This window comes from Oxyura jamaicensis, chromosome 7 (assembly GCF_011077185.1).
Source record: "Oxyura jamaicensis isolate SHBP4307 breed ruddy duck chromosome 7, BPBGC_Ojam_1.0, whole genome shotgun sequence".
Classification (NCBI taxonomy): Eukaryota; Metazoa; Chordata; class Aves; order Anseriformes; family Anatidae; genus Oxyura; species Oxyura jamaicensis.
In genome coordinates, this window is record NC_048899.1 from 18653420 (window position 1) to 18662462 (window position 9043).

General features: G+C 41.9%; 1 protein-coding gene across 6 annotated transcripts in view; it reads left to right on the top strand.

The window, feature by feature from the left end:
* The window catches only part of AGAP1 (ArfGAP with GTPase domain, ankyrin repeat and PH domain 1), a 361585-nt gene that overhangs the window by 259232 nt on the left and 93310 nt on the right, over positions 1-9043 (top strand). For all 6 annotated transcript variants that reach the window (XM_035331711.1, XM_035331713.1, XM_035331712.1 and 3 more), the window contains one exon: positions 8578-8739. In XM_035331711.1, the coding sequence (XP_035187602.1) occupies positions 8578-8739 (162 nt within the window). The remainder of the gene's footprint in view (positions 1-8577; positions 8740-9043) is intronic.

Below are 9043 nucleotides of genomic sequence, written 5' to 3' on the forward strand. Positions count from 1 at the left end.
CTTTGAAGAGAGTCAGTTCTTCCTTTATTTCAACATAAGCAGAGTAAGACACGCAAGGTAAATATTTTAGTAGGAAATGGTTCAGTGAGGCATACATTCATTATTTTTCAAGTGCCTTGAGACCTCAAGGCTCTGTTTCAAAGCAAAATGTTGATGCATGAATTTTTTTGCAATCAGAAGACAATGGTGATTGTTAGATCAGGGCGCAGCTTGGACCCTGTCTTTGTAGTTGAGGTGAATTTATTATTCACATCATTTGACTGAGAATATAAATTGGTATTTTTTCACACAGTATAGTATGTACTTAATCATTTTCTAGCTTGTTCATCCAGGGTGTATTTTTTAGTGGTACTCCAAGTGTTTATGTTCCTGCAAATCACCGTTAATTGGGATGGTCTTGATGGAGTCACTAGGTACAACAAACAGCGCTTGGTAATTGTTGCTGAGTATCTACCTGGCTTCAGAGGTTTCAAGACCATTGAAACCAAGTGGCAGAGAGACTAGCAAGCACGTGTCCTGGATCAAACCAGGAGATTCTGCCCTAAAACCAATTCATAGACGTATGGTCTGCCTTCAAAAGGACCATCCATCCTTCATTGTCATTGGGGTGGCTAGGAGCTAGTTACCTGAACAAGCTAATCCCCGTGGCAGTTGTCTTTTGTAACACTCCTCACCTCTCCATTTTGTAGGAAGGTGACGGATGGGAGAAGCAATACCTGTAGCGTCATCCGCACTCCTGTAGCAGTACAGGGTGACACCATGTAAGAATCACATATATCTTCTCAACAGATCTGAGGCTGCCCAGCGAAAGCATGATGCTAGAGAATTAGACATCCCTTACACATCAAGACTGTAGATCCATTCAGCGGGAGCCAGGACATTGGTTTGCCTTGGGATGTGGTGGCATCCTCCATCTAAGACTTCTAGTTTGTTGTCCTTATATATACAAACAGCTCATCGTGTTTGATATTTCTCCAGAGCATATTCAGCATACATATAGATAATCTTCACTGCTTTTGCTCATCATCACGTTGGCAACATAGTGGGGTCAGTTAGGGAAAGATGCTTCCTCTCCTTGTATCAGGTCATAAACTTCTGGACACAGGGAGCTCGCTTTGTGAGATGGCTTTGAAAGGAAGTTAACTGGATGTGGTTTCCCCTTTTCTTGCTAGCAGTGCATAGATTTCTAGGGAGCAAACGTGCTTTGCTAGTGCAGTAATACATTGCTCCTTAGGAGGGAAAATGTAGTGAGCAATGTTCTTTTTTTTTGTTTCCTTTTTTTTAAGCACTGTGTTGCATTCTTTGCTTTCATGCCTCCTTTATGATGGCCAGACATTGCACGACAGTAGGAAGTGAACTAGAGGTAACTTTGTCTTTCCTTCAGATAAGAAAGATTGTAACAAGTGTCTTACTATCCTTGAAATTATTGAAGCCAGTCCTTCCAATATATGTGCCATAGTGCGATGAGACTAACTTTCTCTCTCAAGTCTGTGGATTATGTCCCTTGCTTGTCGCAAAGTGGCTTATTAGGCTGCCAAGTGGAAATGATCCTTTCATGCCAAACATGCCTTCAGGTCTGCTTTGCTTGAGGCATGCTAAGATGTATCAAAAGCCGGAACCTCCAAAAGTAGGGAAATCTTTTTTTGTCAAGAAGGAACCTTTGTTTTTCTTATTTAATTGAAATTGCCATTAGAGGAAAGGAGACGGTAACTTGGGCATTCAGTGGGGCTTTCTGTACATGACAGGATAGCTTTGTGATTTACAGGCTCTAGACATAAGGCTGGAAAAATGGTAGACGCCGTGGAAAGAGAATACTCCTGAGGCTCTTTCATCTCCATCCCACAGTTCTGCTCAGAGCTTCCTTTTAATTTCTTTCAGTGCAGCAGGTTAATTTAAGCCCTCAATAGCTTGAATGTCCGAGCTAAATGCAGCTAATCAATGACCGGATGTACCTGATTTCTGCCGAAGGTGTGAGCTGGGTGTACTTGAAAAATATTTACAGTTTTTCCCATATGCTAAAATCTTGTGCCACCCCTTCTCCCCCACTCACAAGTGTTTATCAATGTCTGCAGGCTTCTGCCGAGCTGCACTTTTGACAGGTTTTTAATGTCAGCCCTGTACATCCGTGCCTGGCTCCAGCCTTGCGCAGTCATTGTGCAATTGCAGCATCCCTTTAACTTCAGTTTGAGGCAGAGTAGGAATATAAAGAACTTGATAGAACATTTATGGTAATAGCTGTAAAGAGAAGCTGTAGAGCATTGGATTTCACAGCCAGAAAAATCTCAGCTCAGGGAAATAGGTCTGAAATACAACTACAGATGGTTTTAGTCTATTGCTTCCCTGTTTAAATAAAAGGATTGCTTTTCTCGCCTCTATTTAAAACACATGTGTAGAAGATGAAAGTGTCCAGCTATTTTTTTTATTATTCAGTCCACCAGCTACCGACATCTTTGGCTTATTTCATTTCAACACTAATAGCATAGTAAAAGTTCTGAAACACGCTTGTCGGATTCAGCCTTCCTTGGGTCATGGCAAAGATTCCTGCTGCAGCTAGAGCTGTTGCTGTTGTTTTCGTCATCAGTGCTTTCTTTCTCTGTTGAACCTGGCGATGTTAATTGTGTTGCTGCTTCTGCTCTTTAATTGATCCCATTCACCGTTCCTGCTTTTGTGTAACATCTGACTTCTTGTCACTTCGGAAAATCAAAAACCCAAATTAATCAATCTCCAGCCTCTTGGGAATAAGGCCGCATTAGGGAGCTGGGCTTGACAAAAAGTCTAATTTCACTTTGAAAGCCTGTTGGAAAATTTTAACAAGAAGATGCAAGAAAAATGTAAACCAGATCAAGCTTGACTTTGGTCTGTGGAGAATAGTATCACCTGTTGAGTTTGTTTCAAGTTTTTGTAAATAGGTGATTTGACAAAAATATAAAATGAATCAAAAGACACAAAGATAGAAAAGGTCAGAATATCCTTGTTTCCACTTTAAATCGTTACACAGGAGAGAAAAGGTTGTGTGTGTGAGAGAGAGAATAGGAGCCGTGGGCCAAAGACGAAGCTTCATTCTCACACTTCTGTATCTCAGCTCAGCCTTTGTGCTGTGCTATTCCTGTACAATTTATGTTGCCCGTTTTCCTCAAACTTAGGTCCCCCCCGTCTATTTGCCCTGGCTTGGGGCACTCCCTCCTGCTTTTTGTTCCTAATTTCTCCCCTTTCTCAAATCCAGCAGGCCTCTTGCGACGTCCTTAGCACAAATGGTGTTGTCTTTGGGATGTTTGTGGAGTGTGTTCCCCAGAGGAGAGCTTATAAGGGAATAAGAAGTGGGATTTTTGCGGAATGTTAACTTTTACAAACATCGTATAGTACTGAGAGAGGCTATCAAACGTGTTTCAGATGGCAAATAAAGTGCAGTACAACAGCACAGCCCTTGAGACTCTGCCGAGGATTGCTTGATTTCTTTTTTCATTTAATGTTCCATCTCATAATTCTGGATTGTAGTTTTAGACAACGTATTTCTTCCCTTCTCTGCCTCGCATTTCTCCTACCAGTATTTATCATAATTGAACGGAATTTCTTTTATGACTATAATTAAAAAATGCATCTAGGAGAGAGGCAGGCAAGGAACTTGGTTTGCATAATAACAGCTGCATTGGCTTTTTTTGGTTTTGTAATTTCTACCAAATGAGTGATGGATTTGAAATGGATTTGAACAAGGAGACCCTTATACCATGTGTCATGCACTTACAAAGAAAATTCCACACTCAAACAACAGGGTGATCTTTTTTGATATCAGATCTCTTGGTAACTTGAGGGTAGCAAGCTTCACTTGTTGCTCCAGAGCATGGAGTGAGGTACTGAATTTTTTAAAAGGGCCTGGAATAGCTTACGTGGATGTAGCCTTACTCTCATTATATGGTACATGGACTATTTCACCACTTTTCTGGAATGAGCACCTATACTTTTTCACAGCATTTTGCTTAGCACCTCTCCCACTCCTTGGTATAAGCTTGTTGGTGTTTCATGAACGTAAAGCTAGAAACTCCTGTTTTGTCATTGGCATGGGACGTCACCAGACGTGCATGTGAAAGCCACAGGGCCTTCCTGAAGGCATCATGAGCATGCGGAGGCAATCCATGAAGGCCTGTGCTACACCAGCTCTTACAGGTGAGCCTTGTTAACTGCTCCAGCCCCGCTGCTCGGCACTGGGGAGGGACAGAAGAGGCCCCGTGCTTTCTCCCCCATCTTCTGCAGGTGATGGCTGCAGCCCAGCCATGCTCCGTCCTGCAGGACGTGACACTTAAGCGGTGTTGCTGCACGTCATTTACAAACCTGGCACGGCAGTTCGGGGGCAGAGGGTGTGCTGGTCGGCATAACTGGCTCCCAGCTACGTGGCAAGGAGAGAATTTTGTCCTTAATGCTGTATAATACAGACATACACCCTGCAGATGATGACCATCATCGAGTAAAGCTGCCCGTACAGTCCATCAAAAACTGCAAAGCTAATGATGGGCTGGGCAGATAATCGTGGGAGAGTTAATTGTAAGGTTCGATATGCCATCTTGTCAGCAGAGATAAGTTGTCACGTTTTCCACTTGAGCTGAAACTAAATGATTGTAAAATAAGTTATGAGTGTCCTTGGGCCTGTCTGCCAGAATGATGGCTAAGAATACATTCCTGGCCCATCAGTCTCAAGCAGCCTGCTTGATATTTATGCGAACTGAATGTTATTTTATTCCCCCTCTAGTCATGCTTGTCAGCTTCCCGAGTGAAAAGTGAAACTGCTTCTTTGACTCATACTTCAAGTATTGAAGCTCGGAGAGGCTGCAGATTGTTATTATTATTGCTAGTATTATATATTTTTTTGGGTGTGCGTTGAACATTGATGCCCGATTGGGAAGAACTAATGGCTGACATTGAACGTACAGGATGGCTGCAAAACAGCCCATCCCAGCCCAGTGAGACGCGTCTTATGAGTGCTCGTGCCTCTGTCAAAGCTGGTTTAGATGTGGAGTAATGAGGCGCTTGCTTTTTTAATTTGGCGTGCCTTTTTCTTTTCCTTTTTTTATATTTAATAGCGCCGGCAGTGGTCGTCTGTTCTCACGCGTGGTAATTGATACCAAATAAAATGCATTATTTGTATTCAGTCAGGAGTATGAAATTGCTTTCAGCGGGCTGAAGCCTGAACTCATTTACAGTTTTCCGAAGCAGGGCTTTCAGGAGCCCTCTTTTCAATTTGAAGAATACCTTGTCAGGCAAGAGAAGTAGTCGGAAATGGGAAAGCACAGCGTGTAAGCCTAGCACGTTTTGATTGCTCATATTTTAAGCTGGTAGAATGTTAAATAACTCCCATCTCCAAAGGGTGGTCCGGGAAGCTGGGATGCAACGCGGGGCGTTCGTGCACCAACAGCATCAGCTCGGCACCCGCATACGAGCGATGCGTTTCCCTCCTGGTTAGGGGGAGGGAATACCTTGGGCTCTCCCCGTCAGCATGGCGTGACCCAAGGACAGCGGGTTATTACCAGGTTGTTATTCCATGGAAAGGGCTGCAGAGCATGAGGATTTACCGTAGTAGGATAATTCCTCAGGTCCGCAGCACGAGTAGTTGGACTGCACGTTTATAAGCATCGTCGTTTTTCAGAGCTCATAAACAGGTTTTGTTTGCATAATTTATAGCCTGGAAATTGGACTAAGCTGCAGTAAGCGCACAGGTTTACATGAGTATTTTTTAACAAGGAAGGGTTTTGGAGGATGCTGCCGTGTGTTACCAGGAGGGCTTGCAGATGTACAGAGCTGTTAAGAATTTGCCTTTTTTTTTGGAAGTCTGACTGTAGCTTACAAAAAGCTCTCAACCATTGTGCCTGTGAGAGTGCTGAAAAATACACTCTGCAGTTTTGTGGCACAGTGTGGTTTCCTCTCTATTTCGCAGGTCCTGCTCAGGGCATCGTGATTGACGTTCAGGTTGTTGTACGGCGATGAACGCAGCGCGCATACTCTGGCCCTGCAGATGGGAGCACTGGCAAACTTAGGCATGCAGCTCCAATATCTGGGAGCAGCCTTTTGAAAGGCATGGGGAAGACTGGTAGAGATGAGTTTTCTTCGATGTTTTCTCTCCCTGAGTAAAATGGGATAATTTTTTTTAAGTGAAAGCTAAGAATCTGAGTGTGTGCTTCATTCCTCATATTTTCTGAGGGGGAAAGTGAAGCATTTTTGAGAACTTATATTATATTCTTGCTGGCATACTCTCTGGGATTTGTCCGTGATATTTATGAATTGCTGATGTCCTGGTTTGTTTTTCTTGATTTAGCAAGCAGATTAAAATCAACAAGACACAGAGTTTGCTACCACAGATGAGCAGCACCTTGCAGTATCCAACTCTGCAGCTGACCTGTCTCAACATGAGGAATTTTCATTGCTGCGAAGTTTGGTGGTTTTTTCGTTTTATTTTGTTTTTAAGTGCCCAGAGTAGGAAGCCTTCCTAAGCCTCTAACTGGAGGAAAATATTTAGACCTGGAAGTAATGAGCTTGCGTCCTTGTTCATGCCTCTGTATTGCTGTCACCCTCTTGTGAATCTCCTCTTCTTTCAGTGTAAGGGAGTAAAAGGTGCCAGTATCCCCTTTGCCAAACACATGCTGAGCACGGGTGTGGATTCTTGTCAGGGTTTGCCTTCCTATCCACTTCGAGAGCTGGTAAAGCTTTGCAGGATAACTGCTTTCAGCATTTCTTGTTCAAATACTTAAAAATCTCCTGTACAGGTATACACTTTCCTTGGTGGGTAAATACTTGGTTATTGGTTTCAGAATAGGAGGCATAGCAGAAAAGAACAAAAATCCTTACTAGAAAGGTTATGGATGGACTTTGATTTGGGCCTCACTGACAGCCAATTAACTATATAATATGTCCCGCACCAATAACTTGCAGCACAACTTTAATAAAACTTATTAAATAAACTTTAAAACAATAAATAAATAAATGTTTATTTGCCAAATTGACATTTGTACAGGGATTTAACTACTCAAAAAATAAAATGAAAAGCTACTTTTTAAATAGTCTCTGACTTGACATTTTTGTAATACATGAATTCATCTGAAGTGCAGCCCTGGTTTGGTGTCTAACCAAGGTTCTGGAAACGGCTTCCCTTTAAATAATATCCAGCACTTCAAGTAAAGTATAGGAAGTTACATGGAATTAATATATATTGGAATGTGTTTAGCACTAATCACAGCCAGAAAATCATTTGCTATTAAACTAAAATCACATTGCCAGCCTTGGGGGAAAATACTAGATTAAGGTTACTTGAGTACTTGCTATGTAAAAGATCTCAGGCAGTGACTAAAACTTCAAGTACATCCTCATTTGCTAATTTTTTGTTAAATATTGCTGTTAGAAGTTTCTTGACTGAAAAAGAGAGAGAACTAGCTGTGTTTCTTGCAATTGTTCTTAATATCCTTTTGGTTAATATCAAGATATATGTGGGTGTTGAGATTTTTATTTTTCAGTTCTTAGGGGGCAAGAGATGCTGAGGATCACAGTTCCAGTGCATATCAGTTGACGTGCTCCTTTTGGGTTTTATGCTAGCAAAGAAATGAGAAGATTGGTTAATTGTTTATTAAAAACGCACAACCTGTCTGAGTTGGCCTTCACTTCCTTTGTCACTTTGATATCAGCAGAGTGGCAGGGAGTGCTTGATCCACTGATCTGTCTGTCCTCAGCCTGGGGGGTGTCTGCTGGTGCCGGTGCCTGTTACAGCCCTTTGCACTGAGATCCAGCAGAGATCTCGGTCTGTCTGCGTGGATGAACACTCCTTGATTATTGGACAGCAAGTTTTTCCTGGGGCATGCTGTGGCCCTAGAGAGGAGGGATTTTGCTTTGTGCTACTCAGAAGGTATTACTATAGTGTATTACTACCAGCCATTACATGGGCCAGGGAGTGGACTGCGGGTTTCTGCTCATGAGCGAGGGGCATCATCAGCCTTTCATTTTTATTTGGTTGTATGGGCTGCTTCTTGGGGATTGGTGAAACTTACTTGGTCATTAGGTCTTAAAACTGCTATGTTGTGCTACTATAGAAAATACAGTGGGAAACTAAACAACCTACCGAACGTGGGTTTTTTTTTGCTTGTTGGGAACATGTATTAAGTGACCTGTTACCGCACAATGTTAATTGTACCAGGTATATGTGAGTTGCACACATGGAAGAAGAGACTTGATTACTTCTACCACCACATCTATGTGTGTCTGTCTCTAATATTAAACAAAAGCAGATATGAGCGTACAGTGGTTGTTGTGGTGTCTCTGTACCGTTTTGTATTAAAATGTCCTAGCATTACATGAGTAAATTTGAGGGTTAGTAAGGTTTTTGCAAGAAAGAGCAATTCAAAGTAATAAAGTGATTTCCAAGTTGCATATTTGTACCTTTTTGCAAAAGTAATGGATATTGTTAGAGGCTCTCCTGTAGTCATTGGAAGCCAATGACCTCAAGAGGTTAGCTGCTAACAGACAGTAAGGGGTTATATCTTGGAGTCTAGAATCATTAATTTAAATGATGCAGTATTTTTCCTTTTTTTTCTCCCCAAACTGCAGATACCGGATTAGGAGATTCTGTGTGTTCAAGCCCAAGTATATCCAGTACAACCAGCCCCAAACTCGATCCGCCTCCTTCACCTCATGCCAACAGAAAGAAGCATCGCAGGAAGAAAAGCACCAGCAATTTCAAAGCTGATGGTATCTCAGGCACAGCTGAAGGTAAGCTTACTGGAAGGTCTGAATTTAGATAATATTTTGTCATTTGTTCCAAAGGGCATTGTTAAGTTTGACCCAACTGTGTTGTTGGTTTTGCATACAGAAGTTAAACAGAATTATATTTAAACAGATAAATTAGACATGGATCTTCTAATGATGAAGCTCGGTGATATGAGATGTCACGTGACAGTGAATTCTGCTGTCTGAAACATGTTTGGAACCAATTTTTTTAATTAAAAAAAAAGTCTCCCTAGGCTGATATGGAACATCATTAGTGGTAAAGGAAAGGTACAGGCATACTTGTAAG